The sequence below is a fragment of the Artemia sp. Qi Xiang Cuo genome, chromosome 10, assembly GCF_049724085.1.
Source record: "Artemia sp. Qi Xiang Cuo chromosome 10, ASM4972408v1, whole genome shotgun sequence".
Lineage (NCBI taxonomy): Eukaryota > Metazoa > Arthropoda > Branchiopoda > Anostraca > Artemiidae > Artemia > Artemia sp. Qi Xiang Cuo.
Genome location: NC_142803.1, coordinates 61,096,075 through 61,123,148, shown reverse-complemented (window position 1 = coordinate 61,123,148; position 27,074 = coordinate 61,096,075). Strand labels below are relative to the sequence as shown.

Genomic DNA, 27,074 nt, shown 5'->3' with positions numbered 1-27,074 from the left:
AAACAATTGATGCATCATTAACAACTAACTGGATCAAACAGTCACTCCCTGTATAAATTCCTGGGTTTTCTTATATGTGCAGTAAATTCATTGTGGTGGTAAACTTCGAAAGAAACATGCAAACCAATGAAAGTATGACTACTGAGCTACCATCAGTTTTATTCAATAGGGTAGGCTAGAACTTCCAGAAGCCTACTTGACCTGTGCCTAATCACAGGTAATTGTCCTGCTAAAAAGTACTCTTAGATATATTTATTTCTGTTCGCTTATATTGTTTTACCCATACTTTTGATAATTCATCTCCAGCCCCCCTCTAATGGTCTCACATGGCCCAAGGCTATGTAAAATAAGCTAAAATAATAATTGATACAAATTTAGGTCAATATCTACCAAATAATATTATTGAGTTAGGACTAAAGTGAATACACCATTTGATGCCTTTTTTTTATGCTGATTACAAATATAATAAGCATTTCTATCAGAAATTAATTTCAGCCCCCCCCTATATATGCCAATTCAGGGTTATGTTAGGTTAGGTTATGTTGGGTTAGGTATAGCCTATATAGGGGGGGCTGAAATTCATTTCCGATAGAAATGCTTATTATATTCATAATCAGCATAAAAAAGGCATCAAATGGTGTATTCACTTTATTCCTAACTCAATAATATGATTTGGTAGATATTGACCCAAATTTATTCCAAAAATCAGAAAGAACTAGGAAATATGGTAAAATTCTACTTTAGCTACTTTTGACTATCTCAGAAAGGGACTGGGTTAGAAAAATGAAACTTCCAGGGACAAGTCTACAGGCTAAAGTATTACCTGGGAACCAGGGAAGGTATTTTGGAGTACCTACCTCCACTCCTTCTCCCTCTAGAGGGTTCTGTCCATTGATGACCGTTAAAAATCTGTGATTTATAAAAGTGAAACCTTGCAAGATATGCAAATACATTTCCTAAACTTTGGAAATAAAACATTGATATATTTTAAAATTCTGCTCAAATAACTGAAATTGCATTTTGAGAGCTAAAGCCAGAGAAAAAGAAACTGATAACTGTAAATTAAGGTAAAATGTTGTTTTATTGAAATATTAATGGGTATAGACCTGTCATGTAGGCAAATTTCAGGATCCTCAAAGGCAAATTTCAGGGAGAAGAAGTGGAGATAGATTCTTCAAAATACCTTCCCAGGACATACTTTAGCCTGCAGACCCATCCCTGAAAGTTTCATTTTTCTAACCTAAACCCATTCCAAGGTAGCCAAAAGTAGCTAAAGAAGAATTTTACTAGAAATATAATTCATTGACACTTGCTGCACAGCCTATTATAGAATAGGCTATTAATTTCAGATATCCACTCTCTGACTATTAGAAAAGATCAGTTTATAAGCATATATAAAATGGTACTATCCAATCTTTTTATAATTAAAAACACTTTTGCCATCTGGCTAGAAAATTCTGCCCATCCTTATAGGAGAAATCTATATTTGCCAACTAGTTGACAAGAAACATTTCCCCAGCAAAACTTTTATTTTCCAACTAGTTGACTAATAATTTCTCCCCAGCATTGTAATTTTTGCTACTCATATTATTCAGTTATGAATAAAGTAAACATACCACTTGATGCCTTTATTATGCTCTTTCCAAATATAATAGTCATTTTTGTCAGAAATGAATTTTACCCTCACTCATATATATATACCAATTCAGGGTATATATTTGAACACTAAGGGGGGTGGGGGGGGGTTAAAACTTACCTCTCATTTACATAAGAAATACAATTTACCCCCACCCCCTAATGTGCAAATATATACCCTGAATTGGTATATATAGGGGTGGGGGTAGAATTCATTTCCAACAAAAAGATTATTATATTTGGAAAGAGTATAAAAAAGTACATGATAATGGTAATAAGCTTACCTAAGCTATGGATGTCAGGTATTGTGTTATCTTGGAATGATAATTTTGACAGGACCTGTGCCTGTCATCATCAGGTTCAAATTTGAACCTGATGATGACAGGCACAGGTCCTGTCGAAATTATTGTTCCAAGATAACACAATACCTGACATCCATAGCTTAGGTAAGCTTATTACCATTATCATGTACAAGAGTCAGGTTGGCCTCAGAAAATATATTAGTATAAAAAAGGCATCAAGTGGTATGTTTAGGCTACTTTATTTGTAAGTCAATAATATGAATAATAAGAAGTTCACCCACTTAATATAGCCAATTAGCTGGAAATAAACATTGTCCCAGAAAACAATTCATTTTCCAACTACCTGACTAATAACTTAACCCCAGCAATACTTAATTTTGCCAACTAGCTGGAAACAAACATTGCCCCAGAAAACACTTTATTTTCCAACTAGTTGACTAAAAATTTCTCCCCAGCAACACCTAATTTTTGCCAACTAGCTGGAAATAAACATCCCCCTAGATATTGCTGGGAGAAGTTGCTAGTCAACTAGTTAGAAAATAAATTGTTTTCTGGGTGATGTTTATTTACAGCTAGTTGGCAAAATTAAGCATTGCTGTAGAGAAGTTATTAGTCAACAAGTTGGAAAATAAATTGTTTTCTGGGGCAATGTTTGTTTCCAGCTAGTTTGCAAAATTAAGTATTGCTGGGGAGAAGTTATTAGTCAACTAGTTGGAAAATGAATTGTTTTGGGGGGCAATGTTTGTTTCCAGCTAGTTGGCAAAATTAAGTGTTTCTGTAGAGAAGTTATTAGTCAACTAGTTGGAAAATGAAAGATTTGCTGGGGCAATGTTCCTTGTGAACTAGTTGGCAAATATAGATTTCTCCTATGGGGATGGGCCCAATTTCCCAACTAGATTAGTAAAATATTTTTAATTATAAGGAGATTGGATAGTATAATTCTATATAAGCTTATAAAGTATTTTTTTTCCAAAAGTCACAGGGCAGAGTCCCATTAATTCCATCATTGTTTTGGTTATCTTTTTTTAAAGTTAGTGTTATATGAGAGCAAAAGAAGTGGAGACTAGGAATAAACTGATGAAACCATAAAAATAAATAAAAAACTAGTATCCAAAAATGCTTTTCTTCTTTATAGCATGTCACCTTCTGGAGAGCCTCTTTTGTAGACCTCTTTCCTTCTTTTTTTTAGCTTATAAATCAGCACAAAAGTTAAACCTAGACCCTAGCCTATTTACGTACAATTATTCTGCTCCACCAGACTTGTATTTTAAAGCCTATGGTAAAAGACCTTTTTTTGGGAAAGACCACTTTCTTTGGCATTTCAGAAAAATAGAGACAGGTTTTTGGACCACTCCTATTTCACTACAGCATTGTGCTACCTGAGGGTAGTAACAAGAACCCTGCCTTCTTGGTGAAGTTTTAACCAACAAATTTGTCAGCATAAATTAAAAGTGTAGTCTCTGTTTTGACAAGCAATTGAAAAGAAAAAAAAAATATATTTAAAATTTGTGATGTATAGAATAAAAATCTAGCAATTTAAGCTACATTTTTAGAACTGGAAGAAAATCAGCTTTCTGTTAATATGTGAACAAAACTGAAATATTGAAAGGATATTTACATCAAAATAGGACAATTTGTATTTCCAAAAACAGGTCCGTTTTGGTAAGTCAGTAAACTAATAATTTTAAGTGTTTTATCTTAAATAATTGTAATAATAACCATATTGATATATAGCTTAGATTTTTAGCTTTTAATTGTTATATACAATTCTTCTTAATTCCTCTTTGGTAAAAAGGTGCAAGGGTTTTAGTTTTACATAATTTTGCTAAATTGGATACTGGTTTTTTACCCTACAGAAAACTACAGGTCACTTGTTGTAGAAGTGATACTGCTATAAAGCCCATTTTTGATTGCCATATAACATCCAATCATTGGGCTCCTGGCAATTTGACCTCTATATTGCTTGTTGAAGCATCAATATCTGGTCAAGTATGTATCTAGCAGTTTTAGTAGTTCCACATAATTTTGCTCATTTGGGTACTGGTTTTTTGACCTACAGAAAACTTTGTATTTGTCTTCAATAGAATGGCTTTTAATGATTTTTCATAAATTAAATGACTTATGTATATATTCTAACACAAGAAAGTTTACCCTTAATATTAGACAGTGCAATGGCACTGCCTAAATAGATAGCCATTTTTTATGCACTAGATATACAGATGTTCAACTTTCATAAAATAAATGTTATTAGAAAGCCTGAATCTTATTTTCTTCTTATTAAAGAGACTGTTCCCTTTTAGAATAGGCTACTGGGACCTTTGTCTTTATTAGGGTCACCCAGCACTGAGACTCACAAACTTATTTGAAGTACAGCATTCCCCTCAAGGTATTATTACCTTGGTTGTTGCTAACTTATACCACTAGATGAATCCAATATTCAATTTTCAGTTTTCCTCCTGGCAGTTTGTTGGTTAATAGTAAATACTACAGCCACATCGATAAATGAAATCCATTCTTGTTTGAAAAGTTGGGATAAGATATAGCTAAAGCTTGATTGCTACACAAAATAATTTCTTTCTCAATGGTGTTTTAAATTGAAAATGGAAGCTTATTCTACAGGCTTTCCTATGATTCAAAATCATGACTATTGGGAGACAAAGGGAAAAGCTAATCTGGGAAAAGACTCATGTCCTATCATAAATAAATATTATAGGAAAAGTAAGATTAATTTAATAATAAGAAAATAATGGAAAACAGTTTAGAAAACAAATTTTTTTAACTTGTATCTTTTTTATTTGTTTTTATATTCTTTTTTCATCATATATATCTTTATAGTTATCTGTATTTTATACTTCTTATTGTTTCCTCTTGATGTCACTCTCCTTGTAACTGCTTAAGTAGGGAGAAAGAGCTCCTCACATATTTGTTTGTGTTTTTCAATCATTTGTGGTGCTACATATGCTCACAAGAAAGACATTTGGAAGCTTTTGTTCATTTAGTCTACTTGTAGAGCTTATAACATGTTGCGTTTTTTGTAAGACTTCCTGTTAACAAGTTTACTTGAATTCAAAATTTGTCAATTCAGCAACTATTTAGAGACTATTGTAAATATGTACTTAAAGAATTTGGTCTTTTTCACTATGTTAATTAAAAAAAAATTCTGAAAAATAAGTTTTTCAAAGAAAAGTAAAGGCCATTTCAAACTTAAGCTCAGCAGATACAAATACCTTTTAAAATTCAAATCCAAAACAACTAGAAATTACTATTAAAGAATAAATGAAACCCAAAATGAACAGAAATTAAATAAACATAGCAAAACATATCAGCAAAAACATACAACAAGTAACAATATAAATGAATAAATAGATCTTAAAGTGAGTAATTATTAGATTGAATATGAATATCAAGCTTAAATGAAAAAAAATATCTTCATATTGAAGTATAAATAAAACTTAAAACAAACAGGAATTAAATAAACAATCAATGCAAACAAACATACAGTAGATATTAATGTAAATTAATAAATAAATCTTAAAACGACTGAAACTTAAATTGAATATGCAAATCAGGCTTGAAACGAACAAAAATCACTACAAACCAGAGTTTGGGTATCACCTCCTTCTCTCACTGCAAAAGTCTAAGACTTACTGCGTCATTGGCGCTTTGCTGAAAACCAATTTTAAGACAAATATTTTCTTTTGTACTTAATATTGAAAATAAACATTAAAATTATTTATATATAATAATTATAAACATTAAAACAAATAAAATTATAGTAAAATTGGATGTGATGAGCTTTCAGCAATTAATATCATTATAAATCAAATATTCAGTTTAATTTATTAGTTCTTTCTGAAGTTGTACAAGACAAATTAAATTTCACTACAAACAAGAGTTTGGATACTGCCCCTTTCCTTAACTGTAAATAAAAACCAAAAGCCTACTATGTCATTGGCACTTAATTGAAAATGAATTATATTGAAAATATTTTCTTTTCCAGTTCTTACAGTATTGAAAATAAAAATACAATTACAGTGAAATAAATTTTTGAACTTATGGATCTTTCAACGATTAATTTCATTGTTCATCAAATATTCAATTTGGTGCTGTTTATACTTTCCAAGACTGTTCAAGACGCATATAGTTTTCAGTAAAGCGCCAATGATGCAGTAGGCTTTAGAGGCAGAGCATCCCTTCAATAAGAACTATATATTACCCAAGGGCATAACTTACAACACCTGCCCTCAGGCCATGGGGGGCTGTGTTGACCCCTGAGTTTTTGTTAAATGGTCTTTGAACTATTCTAAAAAACAGGTATCTCAAAGTTCTAATTGGATGGTTTTGAGGAAAAATGGTCGTGGAGGGAGGGGGAGGGGCTAGGCGCCCTCCAATCTCTTTTGACTTAAAAAGTGAACTAGAACTTTCAATTTCCAATCAAATGATCCATCTTTGAATTTAATATGAGCATCCCTTCCATAAGACCCATATATGCCCCCAGGGCATAACTTACAACGCCTGCCCGTGGGCCCTGGTGGGTTGTATCGACACCGCAATTTTTGTTACATGATCTTTGAACTATTTTTAACAAAATAGCTATCTTAAAATTTAGGGGGTGGGGAGCTGGTTACCATCCAATATCTTTTGATGCTTAAAAAGTGAACTAGAATTTTCAACTTTCAATTAGGGGGTTTAGGGGGGGGGGAAGCTGGTTACCATCCAATATCTTTTAAGGCTTTAAAAGTGAAGTAGAACTTTCAATTTCCAATCAAATGAGCCCTCTGAAGTTTGTACAAGCATTCCTTCCATAAGAACCATATATGCCCCCACCTTATAACCCTTGTCCCTGAAGACTGCAGGGGGATTGTCCTGCTCAAACGTATAATTTCCAGAACTTTCAACTACGTTGAACAAAATGGCTATACCAAAATTTTGATTGGATGTCTTTGGGGGAATGGTGGGTGTGGAAGGGGTGTCAGTGTCCTTAGAATCACTTTCGACTATTAAAAAGAGAACTAGCCATTTAAATTTCCAATTGAAGGAGCCCTTTCTGAAGTTTCTACAACAACGTTGTCTATACAGAACCTTATATGCCCCCAGGGCATAACTTACAACTCTTGCCCTGAGGGCTGCGGGGGAGTTGTCATCCTCAAAGACCTAATTTCCAGAACTTAAAACTACGTTTAATAAAATGGTTGTCTCAAAATTTTGATTGGATGTGTTTGGGGAAAAGGTGGGTGTGAGAGGAAGGTTAGTTGTCCTCAAATCACTTTTGACTATTAAAAAGGGCACTAGCTCTTTGAATTTCCAATCAAATGAGCATTTTTTGAAGTTTTTACAACACAACCTTCAATAAAAACCTTAAAGGCCCCCAGGGCATAACTTAAAAATCTTGCCCTAAGGGTTGTGGGGGAGTTTCCTCCTCAAAAACATATTCTATATCCGGAAATCAAGTACGCTGAACAAAATGGCTATCTCAAAATTTTGATTGGATGTGTTTGGGGGAATGATGGGCGTGGGGGGGGCTAGTTGCCCTCCAATCACTTTTGACTATTAAAAAGGGCACTAGCCCTTTGAATCTCCAATCAAATGAGCCTTTTTTGAAGTTTCTATGACAATGCCTTCTATAAAAACCTATATGCCCCCTGGGCATAACTCAAAACCCTTGCCCTGAGGGTTGTGGGGGAGTGTCCTCCTCAAAACATATTTTCTATCTGGAAATCAACTATGCTGAACAAAATGGCTATCTCAAAATTTTGAATGGATGTGTTTGGGGAAATGATGGGTGGGGGGCTGGTGGCCCTCCAATCACTTTTGACTATTAAAAAGGGCACTAGCCCTTTGAATTTCGAATCGAATGAGCCTTTTTGAAGTTTCTATGACAACGCCTTCTATAAAAATCTTATATACCCCCAGGGCATAACTTAAAAGTCTTGCCCTGAGGGTTGTGGGGGAGTGCCCCCTCAAAAGTATATTTTCTATCTGGCTACGGTATCTCAAAATTTTGATTGGATGTTTTTGGGGAATAATGGGCTTGGGGGGGGGGCTAGTTGCCCTCCAATCATTTTGAAGTTTCTACAATGATCCCTTCCATATGAAGTGCCTCTGGGAAAAAAAAAATAATGATAAAACATTGGAGCCATATGGCTTTTACTATAGGTAATGCTACAGCATTGCCTCTGATTCAGTTAGATTACTTAGAATCTTAACAAAATACTAAATATGCTTTTGTATGACATTTCCTGATTGGCTACAGTTTGATTAATGTAATCAGAGTTATTTTTTTTTGAAGATTTGAAGTAATTTTGAAATCTGAATATAAATTTGTTTCTATCATATTTGAAAAAAGACTTTAAAAAGTTTGGATGGAAAGGTGATAGTATTATTAGTTCTTGACTGTCCTATTATCATAAATTTTTAGCATGTCATAAATGACTAATTTGGAACCACAAAAAGTATAAAAAGGACACTTCTATACAGGAATTTATGGTCTATTTGTTAGGATCCATTTTCGAAACTGTGGTAACCCATGTTCTAGTCTTGGTTGATATTTTTTTAAATAGTTATTCATTTTGTAGCAAAAAAAGGAGGTATTTCAGTGCTTCTATGTAATAAGTGATTTTCATTATTGTATGGTGATGGCTTTAATTATTGCATTTATTTTCAACCATGGATTTGCAATGGTGCAATATTCATTTGTAATGATCAACTCTTCTAAAATGGCAAATTTCAACAAAAATAATGAAATAAATTTCTTGAGAAGTCAGTGATTCCTTGTAGCATTGCACCAGAAAAATTGCAATAATTATAATGCACCATTCTATAAGTGATATTAATTAAACATCTTAATTTCTTTTAATGTACTTTAGGTTTGGAAAATCTGCATAGATTTCATACAGGATATTTCATAAATAATTAAAATATTTTTTTGCAGCCCAAAAAGATGCCAAGGACCATATATCCCTTTGACTCTTTGTGTGACAAAATTACAGGTTTTGAACAGATTATTTAAGAGGAATGGGAAGTAAAACCCAAGACCGTATCCGGGGGGGGGGTACCGGGTTTGACCCCCCCCCCTGAAATTTTGACCGAGTCGAAAATTAGTTGAAAACCAGTAAAACCTTAGTAAAAATTAATAAAATTAGTCGAAAATCGAGTCGAAAATTAGCCCCCCCCCCAACAAAAATCCTGGATCCGCTCTTGGTAACCGTAACCGTCTTGGTAACTGTCTTAGTGATATGGGACACTTGCAAACCACTTGACTGGCTCACTAAGTTTTTTTCTGCTTTCGCAATTACGAATAATGCACTTGGTAACCGTTTCTCATTGATTGACAAAAACACACTAACCCGCTAATGCAGAAATAAGTGGGAGGAGCTTTTTGTTCGCACCTAGAATGAAGACCAGAAATGATCTGTGATAAACTTACTGGATAATTCTATAAATTCTGGTTTTGTGTGTCAACTTTGCCTTTTATTTTATCACAATACCTTAGTGATTTTTAAACTAGGTAGCACAAAACGCATCCACTAGGCATACATTGTCCGAATTTGACATACATGTTTAAAGTCAGAACCAAGCAGATTTAAAATGGGAAGAAGTCTTTATTCCAAATGAGCAGGCATTAGTTAAAGAAAAGAAAAACTACCAAAAGTCATCTGATCCTGGTTTAAACTTGAATTTTCTGTGGAAAGATATCAGAGGGGCAGGAGGTCAAACCACATGTGGACAAAGTTCCAAAGCTGCTGCTAGCAGAATTTCACAGAATTCCAAAATCTGCTAACGCTTTATAAGCACAACTTGTGTTTTTACAGCTTTTGTTTAAGTAAAAAGTATTTTATATGTAAATATAATTTTTTTGTTTTTGATGAAATCTGCCAACAAATTTGAAAACTGCCAAGTAGCATTGCTACTTGCTAATCCACTTTTTCTATGGCAGGGTCCAATGGGTGTAAATAGAAGAAAATCAGCATAGAACCTAGGAAACTGAATAAAGTTGGTTTTAATTTTACAATGAAAAGATATCAGGGGGGGGGGAGAGTCCAACCAAGTATGGACAAAGTTCATAAGCTGCTGCTAGTAGAATTTGACAGAACTCCAAAATATGCTGACACTTTATCTCCAAAACTTGTGTTTTGACAGCTTTTCTTTGACCAAAAAATATTTTTATATGTAAAAGGGGTATTTTTAGACAAAATCTGCCAACAAATTGAAAAACAACAGAAGAAAGTCAAGATAGAACCCAGGAAATTGTAAATAAAGTTGATTTAACAAAGATATCACATTTTGAGAATTGTTGGCAATACTTTAGTGTTACCTATTGTTACCTAAAGATCTAAAGATCTAGTGTTACCTAAAGAGCCATAAGCTTTCATTGTATTATTTAATTATCAATTTACAATGATTTTTCTCCTAGAGCAACTTTCTATGGAACAGGTGATAGTTGAGACTTTGGGATTGGAAGTTAATGTTGTAATGTCTTTACTAAGAGTCGGAAGTGATTGGGGCCAATCAGGCCCCCTCTTTTGCCCTTTTTATACCTCCTCCTACCCTTCACAACTATTGAAGAAATTTGATCAACTTTTTGCTGAGCTATTTTGTTTTAAATATTTTCGAGTTTTATTTTGGAACTTTCAGGGAAAGTTAAGAAGGGTATTTATTAAAATAGCATATTTGCAGTATTTGCTATTTTCTAAATGCTTATTTGCAATATTTGCTTATATATCTATTAATTTGTCTGGGAACTAATTCAAATAACAATGTTTGTTACAGCAATCATAAAGGAGCATCTGCAATACCTGAAAAATAGACAATGTTATTGAGCTGAAACTTTCAGGGAATGTTGAGGTGGATTTTGAATAAGATAAAAGGACTGTTAGAGTAATCAGAAGGGCTTAATGACAGTGTCTAATTAACAGCTAAGGTTATCAAGTTGAAACTGTTAAGGAATGTTGAATAAATCAAAATTTGCTTGTGCACCCAGGTTATAAGAATAATTTGTCTGCAATATATCACGAATGGCCAAGGAAACTAAAATTAAAGCTTCATCTATGATTTAAGGGAATGTTTGCACCTTATGGTATCTGGCTGAAAAAACCTGGAAATCTGAGTGGAATGCTGAACTAAATTGAAAAAAAAATTCATCCAGAGTTTCAAAAAGATTTTATTATGTTTCTGATACATCTATGGGTGTTAAATTGAAACTTTCTGGGAATAAGCATTCTCTGAAAGTTGGCTAGGTGGAAGTCAAGCTAAACGGTGGTTGCCAATAAAATATCCTGGTTGCCAATAAAATATCCTGGTTGCCAATAAAATATCCTGGTTGCCAATAAAATCAGTCAGTCAAATTGCAGGATTGTTTTTGATATTAAAGCACAAAAGACATTGTTTAATCTAAAATTTACACAACAATGATGAAGATCATAAATCTATTTTGTTTTTTACAAGTAAAGGAATAAAAAAATTGCAAAATGAGCAACAAAATATATCATCATGGAATTTCCTGATCGCTGTAGTAGAAGGAAAACACAGCCAATAATTGTCATGGGTAAATAAATGCTAATCCTTATATCTTATTTAAAAAAAATAGGAATGGGAAAGAGATGCATGTATTATTGATTAGGTAAAATTCTAAGCTAGGCATTAATTTGTTCACTAGCCTATTAAAATTATTCAACCTTTCAAATTATTACTTGTTGATTGACATATAAGAGCATCTTTCTTGAAAGATCCATTTACTCTAAAAGTTTCACTTTTATTGCTTGACTTGTATCTCATAAAGTATTAATATTAAATTAATCTTTTCACTATAGAAACCAATAAAAGAAATGACACATTCATTCTACCATTCATAACTATTAAAGAAATTCGATCAATTTTTTTCTGGGCCATTTTGTTGAAAATAATTTTGAGTTTTATTTTAGAATTTTCAGGGAAAGTTAAGAGGGGCGTTTATTAAAATAGCGTATTTGGAATATTTCAGTAATGACTAAATCTATTAAGTTGTCTGGGAAATAATTTAAACAACTCAGCCTTTCTAATTTCAATCTTTCAAATTATTATTTGTTGACTTACAAGTAAGATCATCTTTCTCAAGATCAATTATCCTATTTTGTCATATTTATCCTTTCCAACTATTTATTCTAAAATTTTCACTTTTATTGCTTGACTTGTATCACATAAAGTATAAATAACAAATATATTTTATTGCTGTAGAAGCCAATAAGAGAAATGAAGACATGACACATTCCAATGCAACAAAAACAGATTGAAACCATCCTTGTATCACTCTTGGATAGTTTGGCTAACAGCAGATTCAAGATAAACAATTAAACTACTGCATCAAAGTATAAACACATACTGAACAAGTACTGACAAAACTCTCCAAAAGTGACCCCGCGTACCTCAGCGCCTCTAGAGGGAAAATGTTGTACAACTTAATTGCTCCGAGCCAATAAATTATGCTAAGTGTGATTCAGGCGACGAGTGACCAGGAAATTATCGAATATTAGCAGGTTGAAATTAAAGAGTAAATCGTGCGATATGGATATGAAGAAGAAGTATTGTGCTTGTAAAACTGATTATTATTAAGTGCTGCCGGCTAATAACCAGAATGAGCGTTTGATGCTTTTTCGAAGGGTGTGATATTAATCGAGAAAATGCAAAAGGAAAAGGAGTAAAATTACTTGCCCTGCCAAATAACAGGTAGGCTATTAAATTTTTGAAACGTTTTTTGTTTTTTTTCAAACTTCAGAAAAATTCTATTTTAGTACCATAATGAGATAGCTAAGAAACAAAAATACTATGATCTACTTAGAATTCAATGTTGTAAACTATCAAAATATAAATTTAGAAAATTCCAGAATGGCGGGATTCCTTTAATCCCCTAGATTCTATAAAACAAACTTTTCGAGGAGACGGAGGGATTCGGGATAGGACCCCGGGGCCTAGACCCGAACTACGAGGGAGCCGAAAACTAGAAAATACTGAACTAGTCTAGGCTTTAGGTTATAGGCTAATGAGAAATCTGGAAATGGGCCGTAGTTATATACGTTTTATTGGGCTAATTCAAGGTTGTAGCCTACTCAGTGAAAAATCGTGAGCAAACAAAAAAGATTAAGGGAAAGATTTTTACAATTTACAATAATTATAAAGACGATAAATGACCGGAAAATCACAGCTGTATTATAGCTCAATTTCAAATACTTTGGCTACTTACCCCCAAACTTATGGTCAATTTATCGGAAGGCGCAGCTTTTAATGGTAAACTCCAATATTTCGAAGTTTCAAAGCACAAAAAAGTTATGCAGAAAAAACTAGCACGTTTTAAGCCTCTCGAAATCCAAGTTTCGTCTTAGACACTATATTTTTTGTTTATTGTTTCCATTTCCTCATAAGAAAGACCATTCTTTTGGAATTTTTTTTCCCGCATTCTGGCGGTTTATGCTTTTTCTTATTAATAGTCTCTAAAAAAAAGACAAAAAAATGTAACTCTGTATCTTCTGAATTATTGGCTTTTTTTTAACATCGATGATATTGGCTCTTGGTGGCGGAAATTGGATTCTCTTCAATGTAGCTCTAATTCTAATATCCGATGTGAAGCGGGGCATTACTTTTGGATAGGACTGAACTGGCACGAACAAACCAAATCTGACTACTTGTTATTTTTTTTTTTTTTTTACAGACGGGAAGAATGGCTCAGAGCTTTGAAACGTGAGGATTTGCTGGAAAATCCGAAAGGGGCAAAAAGACTCTTCATATGCACGAGGCATTTCAAGGAAGAGCATTTTATGGCAGCAGATATTACTAAGCTAAACAAAGTCTTGAAGCCAAACGCCATCCCGTTTATTTTAGTCGGTGACGGTCAAAGTAAGACTTTATGTATGTTCATTAGCTATCAGTGGTGTAGTTGGGTGAGAAAGTCAGGGAAATGGGATCCATGGGGAAAGTAATCCATTTATTTTCCTACGAAAAAAAAGGTCTCTCGGTTTCATCTGCTTAATTTTTAACCTTTGAGGTATCAGCTATTACAAGATGGTAGCTTTGGGAGGATGAAAAAGTGCATCCCTCCCTCCTCTTTTTAAGTACTGTACGCCAAGGATAAGCTTTTGCTTGAGATTCGCTAAAATAGATTCGCGACCTAATCAAATAAATGTTTGTAGCTGGTTTAACAAGCCAGGTTTGGAGGGTTCAGGCAACATTATTATGCACCAACTATTATCCGACTTCTTGAAGACAAGGTATTTATTTCAGTTGGTGACTCTCTGCACTGGTGACATTGCCTTGACCGACATCAATAGCAACCAGTACAACCCGATTTTGTTTGAAGTTGTGAATGTTAGTGGTAAGTGCTTAATTAGTTAGTTAACTTAGTAAATGAAAAAGTACCACTTTTGCTCATTAACAGCTTGTTTTTTTCCTCTCCCTCCTGATTTTTGTGAAAAAGTGTCTCTGACATAGCATTCTGTAGAATTCAATTTAACCATAGGAATACTTTACTAACCTAGAATTGTTATTTGTGTTCAAAGCACCTTACAAAAGAAATGTGCGTTTGTACCTTTGACATTGAATCCGGACCTTACGTGTATAGTTAGTTTTTTTTGCTAACATACTTGTAGTTCTTTATTTATTTGAATATTTCAGCTTATCTGAGCATTTAGAGCACGGCTCAGTGCTGCACTGCGCCTACCTGCATATTCAGTCGAGCCTTTATGCGATATAACTTCTACACACCTCACCACTCCCCCTCTCTCCCTCTCTTCTCTACTTCTCTTCTCTCCTCTTCGTACATCGTTTTTTCTTTTCTTCTTTCTTATAGAAGTAAATTAGAGTAGATAAGATATGTCGCAGCAATAACAATAAGTTTTTTCCACTCTTATAGGGGACATTGCCTTCACTGACATCGGTAGCAGCTCACTCAACCTGAATTCCGTTGAATTTGTTAATCTTAGTGGTAAGTCTTGTTTAGTAAATTAGTTAATAAATCTAATAGTGCTCGTTATTGCTCATGCTCATTTACAGCCAGTTATTTCCTCTTTTTCCCTACTTTATGAAAAAGACATAATTAACACTTAGAAACAAAAAAAAAGCTATTTTGAATATAACCGCTCATTATTTTGCCATTATTTTTTTCTGTGATTTGATGGAGGGAAAGTCCCTGGATTCTATATGCATTGAAAGAGTAATTAAAGGAATGAGCATTGAAAGAAAGAGCATTGAAAGAATGCAATCTTGTCAATACTCAGGATGATATTCCAGTATTTCATTTTTATTTTCAAGGTGATGCTGTATTTAAATTGGAAGACTGGGTGAGCGTGACCACTGATCTAATAAAGCTCTTGCCAATCTTGACCTCCCAAGTGATATCTTGTGTTCGGCTTTGACATCTGAACTAGCAGCTGCTATCGGTTCTGACAACGAACATGGTAAGATTAAGGCCCGTAAATTGTTGCTATAGTTCTACCCCTCCCCCCCCTAATTTACCCCCTGGTTTCATACTGTATTCCTTTTTGTCTTGTTCATGTACCCAAATGTGTAGCCTTTCCCAATTTGCTTACAGAAATACCCTAGTGTTAGGTGTTTTCTCTGACTATTCGCTCACTAATTTAGAGCTAAGTCCCTTCTATCAGTCTTACTTTTTAGATTTCATTTTTTAGTCGCATTAGTAGTGCAGCGATCCTACAATATCCATCCATCTCTTATATATATATATATATATATATATATATATATATATATATATATATATATATATATATATATATATATATATATATATAAACGTAAATATCTTTGCTTATCCTGCATTTGTTCTATATTTTAATAAGTAGTTCTGCGTTCTCTGCGCTTCATAGGAGGATAGGATAGGAGATAAGAAATAGTGCAGAAAGTGAGACAGGTATAGAATATAATGTCTTTGAGGCACTGTGATTTATTCTGATATTTTGTGAGTCAGTAATGCTTTGTTAATTAATATGCCTATGGCTTTGTTAGTTTTCTAGTGTTAAAAGTTTCGATAGGGGACTTGAAATGGAAAGTAAAGAGGATATTTCGATAAGTGTTTGTACATTTCTCTTTGCTCAACCCAGTTTTCTTTCTTTTTTTTTAGGTAGATCAGCTCCCGAATCCCAAGCCTCGTCTCAAGCTCAGATAGGTACGCCAAAAACTAGTCGCAAAACAAACGGACCAACTTTAAGCACACCCAGAAATGCAAGAAATGCAAAAATTGATATTACCAACCATGCAATATTTTCATCTCCAACATCAACCAATACAAATCAGTCAACCAACGGGAGGAAATATACCCCACGAAAGCTGGCATTAAGTTGGACAATAAAGCGCCAAGAGAAGAAAATAAAACGATCTAAAAGGTCACGCTCAAAAGTAAAATAAAAAATGCGAAGACAGGTTTTCAATCCGAACAAGAAGCGTTACATTTTGTTGAGAGTCACCTATCCGGAATCGCGCTTTCTATATTTAAGTGCCAAATTAGAAGATCCATGATAAAAAGACGATTTACTGTGGAAGAAAAAACAACGGGCTTGGTGTTTTTTTCCTATCTCCGAACGGGTTCAAAAAGTTGCTTCGTGAGAAAATTTTTTACCTTCCATCGGTGCGTACCCTACAGAGGTGCCTTTTGAGTATTGAGGTGGTAGAAGGTTTTAAAGAAAGTGTTTTTGATATGCTGAAGCTAAAAACTGAAGGAATGGGTGAAACAGAAAGATTTTGCACCATTGCCGTTTACGATGTGTCTCTAAAACCTGGACTGCAGTATGATTGTAGCCGTGATAAGGTAGAAGGACTTGGTTCGTTAGGACCCTTCAAATACGCTACAGTGGTCATGTTGCAGGGACTAAAAAAGCACTGGAAACAACCACTTGCGTATTTTTATATTGTTTCAGGCCTCAAAGGTGAGAAACTAAGAAATGTTATTTTTGAGGCGATAGATAGGTGTCAACAGGTAGGGATGGCCGTAAAGGCAATAATTTCAGACCAGGGTGGAAACTGCCGAGGATTAAAAAAGGATCTCGACGTCAAGAAAAAAATTCCTTTTATTCTTAGAAATGGTGAAAAAGTGTATTTCATTTACGACCCCCCTCACTTGTTGAAAAGTGTCCGAAACAATCTCTTAAAGTATGATATCATTTTAAGTAAGCAGTGGCAGGCGTCTTGGAGAGACATTGTGTGTTTTTTCAAGGTGGATCAATGTCATCGATTTAGGACAGTGCCGAAACATCAAAAGCGTAATATATGTTCTACAAATCTCGACAAAACGAGGGTTAAAGTCGCTACTCATGTTTTCAGCCACTCAGTGTATACTGGGATCAATTTTTACGTGAGTAAAGGTTTGTTACATCCGAAAGCCGCAGGAACAGCAAAGGTTGTAAATTTCTTTGATAAGTTGTTCGACTGCGTTAATTTTTTTGGATTTTTAGAAAAAAATGTATAGACGCCCAATTTGTAGGGAAAGCGCATCATGCCAGTTTTTGAAGTCGGCCAGTTCATTTTTAGGCGATTTAAAATTTGTTAATAGTGTTGGGAAAGATGTTGGGAAAACAATCTATTGCATAGAGGGATTGCAGCTGGCTATTTCTGCCATCCTCGGTCTATCAGAAGATTTGATGAAGCATGGGTTTAAATATGTTTGTACGAGGAGACTTAACCATGATAGTCTACAGCATTTCTACGGCTTACTACGACGCTCTGGGGGTTTAAACGATAAGCCTACCACGTCGCAATTCTCCTGCCTTTACAAACAAGCAATGTGTAGAAGCTTTTCGGTTTTTTCAAATTCGACGGGGAATTGTGAAGCACTTTCTTTCCATCAATCTCTTTTATCCGAAGTTTTTTCATCAGTTAACCCTCATGCAAAAAGAATTGTGCAAGACCGACGTGATAGCAGCGATATCCATGAGCCTCACGAGTTTGATTTTGATGAGAATGTTGAGGTTCTCACCTTAACAGAGGAATCAAATTTTGCATACGTAGTGGGGTTTCCTGCGAAAAAGATTCTGGAAAAGCATTCGTGTGATAAGTGTAGAACTGGGTTATTTGAATCAGGTATTTCTCTTTTTGATTCAGTGTTTGATTTCATGCGGATGAAAGCTTATGAAGAAGCCAATTCAGACTTCTCAGACCTTTTGTTCCTGCAATCTCCTTGATTGAGTATTGAAAAAACTAGAGTACATCATCCAGACTGAAATGAAGCACTTCTGGAACGAGGGAATCATACGGCGAGCATGAGAAAGAGCGTCCCAACTGTTAATCCCAATTTTGTGTGACTTATTTCCTCGCGAGTGTTTTGTACATTATTTTATCGAATACGTATCTTCTACATCACTAAATTTGAAAACCAGAAGATGGAAAGAAGTGCTCTATGCGGAAAAAATAAAAGCAGCTAAGTTAAAAGCATTTACTTTTAAATATTTTTTATTCCGTGGTTAACCATATTTATTTGTTCTTATATTGTTTGAATTTAGCTAAAAACGTTTTTGGATTATTCTAAAAAGAATTTTTCTAAAGCAATAGTACTTTTAGCGATTCTCGATTCTCTTAAAACTCTTTTACAGAAATGAAAAATATTTTATGGAATGATTGCCAATTATGATTTTGGAATGGAAAATCATTCAGCGATTTAATAAGTTGGGATTATTTATTTTCTGCTGCAATTAAAGAAAAGAAAAAATTGGAAGAACTATTAATACAGCGGGCTTGTACCATTAACCCACATCTGCAAACCCACTTCTGATCAAGATTATCATTATCCTAACTGTTCTTGAAACTCATTCCAATGTTTCGGGGTAGTATTTTTCACAAGAAAGTCATATGTTTGTTTTATTAATCAATAGTAATTCCCCCTAGTCTTTTTTGCTTTTTAGCTTTTTCTTCGATCCGCAAGTAGCGATGATATTCCACGAGAAAATCCGTAAACGCTTCGAAGGAGAAGTGAAAGAACTCTAGAGAATAGCATACTGATTTTCAAACGAAATTGTTTTACAACAAACTACGTCGTTTTCATTTTTCTTTCCATTATTTTATGAGCTTCTATCAAAGCAACAATTACTGCCTGGAACTACAGATAGATTTCCAGTCTGGAAATTGGAATTTCTTTAAGGTTTGCAGGTCTACTGTAAGTAACCATCGCAAATTATTTCGGTATGTAAGGAGAGGAAATCATTGTCTTTACGTTGATGATCTACTTTCATTCCAAATAAAGTACACTTTTATTCGTCTGTTTCGTATTATTCGTATACAGGACTAATCTGGTTTCAAATAAGCTCTGAAAAGCGAGCTAAATTTGTGCGAAACGGAAAAAAAATCTGAATCAGTTGACGAGTGCTCCATACTATAATTAATTTTGCAGCACACAACAATAAAAATACATGTAAAAGCTGCTCATGAAACAAAGCATCCCATATGTGTGTGCTTCTTTTTGCTTTCCTTCCGAAGAATATAGTGGGCGTATATCAGCATTTCCCGGCCTCCAATCAAGGAACCTAGGGGACACACAAGAAGTAAATTTCGTACGGTTCTGAACCAAATTAAATAAAAGTAAATTCTATCAAATACTATCAATACAATTTGCGCGGCTAATTTCTTTAATCCAGTTGTCATACAATGACAGGAAAAATAAATACTTTTGAAATAAATTATCATATTTTCAAGTTTTGACGTCAATAACATTGAGAAAAAGGGATAGATTAGAGGAAGATGAATACAATTATAATAATCAAAACAATTTTCCATTCGATATACGAGTATTTACGCGTAGCACTCTCAAATCGTAAATATAGGCGTGATAAATGGGTGTCGGTAAGCATCACATAAAATCTAATAGGGTAGGGTGAAACTATTTCAAAATAGAAGGCATTAATTTAAATATGCTCCGCAATAAAGCACCCTCATTTTTTCATTGTCCTAATTCTAATCACAAGCTTTATATCAGGATCCGTCTCTTTAATTCAGAACACATCTGATCAAAGCATAATCACCTACGGAACCGGTTCCGTAGGTGATTATCAAAGTACGGAACAAGTAAAATTTAGTCGCCAGGTTCGCATAGGTATGGAATCGTCTCCGGAGACGCAGACAAAGGGTCACTTTTTTTGTGTGGAGAGGATAGGTTTTGTCAGTACTTGTTCCGTATGTGATTATATTTTGTACTGCATGAAGGATTAATATTGAATATTGAACAAGTTCCAGTTCCAAAAATTTGTTTCAGGGTATATGAACTACCAATTAATCCTTTCACCTCTCAAACTCTCCAAAAAATATGATGGGATATTCAGAAATCCATTTGTCCTCCTCATTAGAGCAAGTCTTCTTATCAGTTAAAAAACCAACAATAACAATTAATGTTCTTAATTCTAATGATGGGTTGTGGGAAGTTCGGGTACTTGAGTTTCCTATCCTCAGCAGTTTAAGACCTATAGGCCAGCCGTGCCAATACGGTTTTTTGCACTCACTCCTGTTCTTTTCTGCACTCTCCAAAACAAATGATGAATAACCCCTCTTTTCAATGACTTCATACTGCATTAATAATCATTAATCAATTTGTCTCTTCTTTAAAGTATAAATAGATGCCTTAAAAATCTTTCTATCCACGTGCCAAGGCAGGTTAGAATTAAGGACTACAGTGTAGGTATTTGGAATATTAGCCATGTAGCAGTGGTGTTTAATGGAAATAGTCTCCACGCTCAGTGGCTGACAATCAAATAAGTCATGCTGGAATGTCATGCTTTCATCATGATAGTCATGCTTTCATTATGACAGTCATGCTTTCATCAGTTGAGAAGCAGACCCGGCATAGAGGAGTGTGATGTAGCTTCCAATTAAATAACAAACTATTGAGAAGAAGGGCACCCGATTTCAGATGGTAATATAGCACTGTGTTGAATCTAGTATGAAAAGGAGATAAAATTAATTTACAGTGATTAACATTAGATCTTTGCCTAATAATATCTTGTGAATTGAGGTCAGAGGGGAGACTTGGATTTAACAAAGAAGCCTTGAATGCCAATAAATCAGCAGTATCATTATATTTGATTCGTTTATGACTTGGAATATGTTGGAAATAAACTTGGTTGCCTTTAGTCTCAAGGTTCAGAAGCTGTCTTCTAATGTTGAATAAGTCCTTATCATTGGCAATTCTATTAATTGTTTTGAGCAACAGTATTGCCGATTTGGAGTCAGAGAGGCAAAGAACATCCTCATCTAAGATGCTATAATTTATGAGAACATCTAGGACCAAGCGAATGGCACATAATTCAGCTGACAAAATGAAAGATCCCAAAGGAAGAGGCTAAGAAAAGGTTAAGCTCCAGTGATGGAACACATACTCCTGCTCCAGTTCTCTTACCCTGAAAAGATCCATCCGAATAGATTTTCCTCTGATAAGATTACAACTTCGAAATCTGTTCTGCCAGAATAGTCTGGCTTTCATTATTGGGAATTTGGTTTTTACTCATTGGGATAAGTTCTGCTTGACAAATAGGTGGAATCATTTCCCATGGTGGAGTGTCAGTAAAGGGGTGCACAGGAGGGGGATACTGACTCTAATTTGGGACTTCCAGTTGAAACTGATTCCAAGATGAATGGCTGTTGTTGCAAGCTGCCTTCACAGTGAAGGTATGATTGTACACAACATGCTTTCTTCCATAAGCTTGAATTCGCGAGAAGTATTTTTTCTTTGATTGGAAGTTTTTTCACTTAGGGAAACCAAACCAGACAGTTGTTTTAATTTAGAAAGATGAGTATGCCTGTGCAAATTCAAAGGAATACGAATTTGTAAAGATTCCAAGGTTTTAAATGCAGATGGGGAACGAAATGAAAAGAATTTGATATCATATTCTAGATTAGAAAGGACATATAATTTATGAAAATCCAAAATAACTTTAGGCTGGTATACACATTTACTTCCAGCAAGTCTCTTTAGAACACTAAGTTTCCGAATGATCATGGACTTCAAAGAATTAATATGTACATGCCATTACATTTTGGAATCTATCCAAAGGCCAAGTAGATTCACTGAGGTGCAATATGGAGTATCACTAAAGAATATGTGAAGTTGATTGGGAATATTTGACTTGAGCAATTAGCAAAAATAATGGCTTTGGTTTTACTAATTGAAATTGGAAGACCAAAAGTTGAAAAAAATTCCTGAAATAATTTTATATCCTGTTAAATGAGGTTTTAAAGAAGTACTATATCCTTTCCAGACTTCCTAATAATCAGATCATCTGCATAATTGCCAAACAATAAATGATATAATTGAAATTCTGAAACATACAAATTGAACAGAAGGGGACTAAAAATTGCTCCTTTAAGAAAACTTCTAGTAATGGGACTCGGCTCTCCCCTATACTCATTAACTTGAACATAAAAACTTTTATCACTGAAAAAGGACTTCATGAATTTTATGAAAGAGTCTGGAAAATTCAGGTTAATTTAAAGATCAATTAGTTTATCATGGACTAGATGTCCATTGGCATCTGACCAGTCAGACATGACTGCCATTGTGGTCTGTCTGGTTTTAAGAGAATTACAAACATCAATATCAAGGCAAATGATGTTATCCATAGAGCCATGTCCTTTTTTGAAGCTTGTTCACTGTTTGTTCACTTGGGAAAAGATTATTAATTTCAATAAACCACTTGATTCTTCATAGAATAAGCCTTTCAAGGGCTTTACTGAAGGCTGGTAAAACAGATGCAGGTCCGTAAGAATTGAGGTTACTAAATGGGTAAGAAGGTTTTAAGGCTGGAAAGACCCGGGGAATTTTTTAGAAATCTTGGAATTATTAGAAAGGGCACTGACTCTTTCAGTTTTCTATCGAATTAGCTTTTTTCGAAGTTTATTTGGCAACAAATGGCAATTTCAAAATTTCTATCAGATGCATTTCAGGAAAGTATGAAGTGTGTGTTTGTGGGGGGCATCTACCCTCTGATCACTTTTTATCTTAAAAAGGGCACTAGAACTTCTGATTACCAATTCAGTAAGCCCCCTTGACAACCCTTGCTCTGAGGGCTGTAGGGGAGTGGTCATCCTCAAAGACATAATTTCCGGACCTTTCAGCTACGTTGAATAAAATAGCTATCTCAAAATTTGTTCGGATGTGTTTGAGGAAACGGTGGGTATGGGAGGGGGTTAATTGTCCTCCAATCGCTATCCACTATTAAATAGAACCCTTTCAATTTCTGATCGAATTGGCTCTTTTCGAAGTTTCTACGCCAACAAATGCCCATTTCAAAATTTCTACCACATGTATTTCGGGAAAATACGAGGTGTTTGTGGGGGGATGTATCCACCCTCTGATCACTGAATCTTTAAAAGGGCACTAGAATATCTGATTTTTAATCAAATGAGCCCAGTATGGAGTATTTACTAGCCCTTTCTATATACCTTACATGCCCCCAGGGCATAACTCATAACATTTGCCCTGTGGGCTGTGGGGGGGGGGTGTCATCCTAAAAGTCATAATCTCTGTACCTTTCAATTACGTTGAAAAATTGGCTGTCTCAAAATTTGGGTTGGATGTGTTAAGGGAATGGTGGGCTTGGGAGGGGATTAGTTGCCCTCCAATCACTTGACTTAAAAGGGCAGTAGTCCTTTCAGTCGAATGAGCTCTTTTTGAAGTCTCTCCAACAACATTCTCAACATGTCTATCAGACACATTTCGGGAAAATTCGGGGTGTGCGGGGGGTATCCACTGTCTGATCACTCTAAATCTCAATAACGGCACTAAAACTCCTGACTAGCAATCCAATTTGCGCCCTATTAAGTTTAAGCGATTACCCTTTCTATATAAACTTTATTTACCCCTAGGACATAACTTATAACCCTTGCCTTGAGGGCTTTGGGGGGGGGGGGTGCCATCCTCATAGAATTAATTCCGGATCTTTCAACTACGTTGAACAAAATGGCTACCTCAAAATTTTGATTGAATGTGTTTGGGGAAATGGTGGGTGTGGGAGGGGGTTTAGTTTCCCTCCAATAACTTTTGGATATTAAAAAGTGCACTAGTCCTTTCAATTTCTTATCGAATGAACCCTTCTTCAAGTTTCTACAACAACGTCTTTGATATGGTCTGATACGGTCTGCTCTGGTCTCTGAAAATAATAATAATAATACATTGTACGCACATATTTCTCTTTACGTAGGCAGATCTATTGCGTTGCCTATGATATACTTTCCCCTTGAAAGTGCATGTATGAGGCATCTCAAGACTAAACTTAACTCCTGTCCTAAGTTATTCATAAATGATATCATTTTTTTAACTGCTTTTTTTGTTTTGTGTCTTCTGTGCATGTTGAGGTTAGTATTCTTATAGAAGAATCTAGAACCAAATACACAGTGATTTCTGTGTTGTAAAGATGTTACTTTGGTTTTATAGCAATTTTTAGGGGGTAGGGGCAAGAAAAGGCTGAGAAGCCCTATAATAAAGGGATTTTTAATTTCAATAGTGACCTTTGAGAGTGTTTCATTTTGTTTTGTTGGCCCATTACAAGCTAAGTGCCTTGGGCTTGTAATTACTTTATGTTAAGTAATTATTTTTTTAGTATTAATAAACTGATTGATTGATTGATTGATTGAGAGACTCAATGAAGCTTAAACTAAATGCAATAAAAGCGCCCAGAACCTCAATAATTTTGAACGAATTTTCAATTGCAAGACATTTTAAATACAGGTCCGATTTACAGCTGGGTGTTTGGCACAAGGAGTAGGTAATCTACAAGCAACTTAATAAGAAAAATATTTAGATTTTTTCAAATTATATTTTTTCTTCCATATACTTACAATGTCCAATATTTTGAATTGATAATGGCTATAATTTTAATGAATGTATTCATGCCACCTCCTGCTTTGCCTAAAATTTTTAACTATCAACCAGGGATTTAACTCTCTCCCCTCGCTTCTGTGAATGTGTATAATTTTTTCTTCTAGATATCACTATGGACTTGGTATTCCAAGATTGTCAAGCAAAACAAGATTACAGAGCACCTTTTGTGCCAGGTTCTACCAATGTATATATTGAGCAAGAAACAGATTTTGATTTCGATCATGGACTGGCGATTGAGCTTTGCGAAATTGCCGAAGATAATATCACACAAAATGAAAATCCTGTTCAAGAGTCAAGTTTTTCGGGAAAAGTGTTGCCACCAGAAAGAAATCATACTATGGAAAAACCTTTTGAATGTGATATATGTCAGAAAGCTTTCACTCGCAGTTCTACTTTATCCGTACATATACGAACTCACACTGGGGAGAAACCATTCGAGTGTGAAATATGTAAGAAAGCTTATATAAGTAAATCTGCTTTATCTTTACACAGAAGAATTCACACTGAAGAGAATCCATTCAATTGTCAAGTATGTGAAAAACGATTCACTACTAGTTCTGATTTTTCTAAACATCAAAGAACTCATACTGGGGAAAAACCTTATGGGTGTCGATTATGTGAAAAACGATTCGCTACTAGTTCCGATTTTTATAAACATCATCAAAGAAAACATAGTGGGGAGCTATTCGAGTGTCAAGTATGTGAAAAACGATTCACTACTAGTTCTGATTTTTCTAAACATCAAAGAACGCATACTGGAGAAAGACCATTTGAATGTCAAGTGCGTGAAAAGAGCTTCACGTCTAGTTCAGATTTATCTACACATATAATAACGCATAATGGAGAAAAACTATATGAGTGTCGAGTTTGTGAAAAACGATACACCAGGTATGCAAGTTTACGCATCCACCAAAGAACGCATACTGGGGAAAAACCTTTTGAGTGTCAAGTATGTGACAAATCTTTCACTACTAACTATGACTTATTTAAACACCAAAGAACACACACTGGGGAAAAGCCATTTGAGTGTCAACTATGTGAAAGACGTTTCTATGTTATCTCTGATTTATCTAGACACCAAAGAATGCATACTGGGTACTATGCAAAAAAAAAAAAAAAAATCACAGCTAATTAGCACCAAATAACTCACACTGGGTAGAAGGTTTAGCAATGTAATTTTTGTACCCAAAACTGTGTTTCAGGTTTCAATCTATTCAAACACCAAAGAGATAATGCAGAGAAAACACTTTTGGGATGCTATGAATGTGAAAAATTTCAATTCTATCCAATATTTTTCTGTTAAATAGAAATTATGCTAGAGAACTACCTTTTGATTTTTGCTGAATGTGAGAAACTCACAGTGTCGAACATAAATTGGATATCTTGTTAAGTGATATGCGCTGGAAAAAACTTTTCACTTGTGTAAAAAAAAAATCCTGTACACAAAAGAGACTAAACTTGAAAAATTGATCCCTTTTGAGCATGCAGATTGTAAAAATAATTAATTGTAGCTTCTCAGTTGTATTAGATCCTCACTTTCTACACATAATGTTTACATTCTAGGCATGATTAGAGGAATGAGTTATTATTTTCATTTTTATTCCTATTTTTAGGAAAGCGAATTTTCTTAAATTAGATTTCTGTTCTTTTTCGAATTAGCGAACTGTTGTTTTTTTTCTCTTTTTTTCCATAAAGATACCAAAAAGGCTTTTCAGTGAAACTACCAAAACAAGGTATTTTTGAAAAACCCTCCCCCTCAATTAACATGCCTGTTCCAAGGCAAACCTTGGTTGACAGTTTTTCTAATAAATTATACTTTTTGCATTTTTTTTCTCTTTTTTACTTTTCTTATATTTTGCAGTTTTTCAAATACGGTTTTTCAAGATTTTCTATTAGGTCTACACATTTTTACATCTTCAAGGTTGCCAAATAAAAAAAAAAAATATTAAAATAGCTTACCTTATAATAATTGTAGTTGACACCAAATTTCTTTGGTACGGCCATGTCTCTTCCAACAGAGAGCTGAATTTCAACTGCTGGATTCGTTTTTGCTTGGTTGAAACATATAGTGAAACATATCAATAGGCAGAACATGTAATTGTAAGGAACTAATGTTTTTAGGAACAGTACCTGTTTAAATAGTTGTAACAGTTGGTCTAAGTAATAGTTCAGGCTTAGTTAGAATAGTCATCCTTTAAGCAGTGTGGTAATGCTCTGTTTGCATCAGCAACAAGAAAGTTTTCAGATTTTTTTCTCGGGGTACATATTAAAGCATTGAAATATATAACATTGAGTTTAACTTA

The 27,074-nt window shown here is 34.5% G+C and overlaps 1 protein-coding gene across 8 annotated transcripts; it reads left to right on the top strand.

The window, feature by feature from the left end:
• LOC148947986 (uncharacterized) lies at positions 1–26,673 on the top strand. 8 transcript variants are annotated; one of them, XM_089095634.1, is made up of 3 exons: positions 1–132; positions 13,618–13,802; positions 24,876–26,673. In XM_089095634.1, exons 2-3 carry the CDS (start codon positions 13,724–13,726, stop codon positions 25,904–25,906), a joined length of 1,110 nt encoding a protein of 369 aa, XP_088951760.1. In that variant the 5' UTR covers positions 1–132; positions 13,618–13,723; the 3' UTR covers positions 25,907–26,673. The 8 variants fall into 8 exon arrangements, 6 of the variants coding, with proteins under 6 accessions (XP_088951760.1, XP_088951758.1, XP_088951759.1 ...); XM_089095632.1 differs by having other exon boundaries at positions 7–217; XM_089095633.1 differs by having other exon boundaries at positions 7–236.
• Positions 26,674–27,074: the final 401 nt, after the last annotated feature.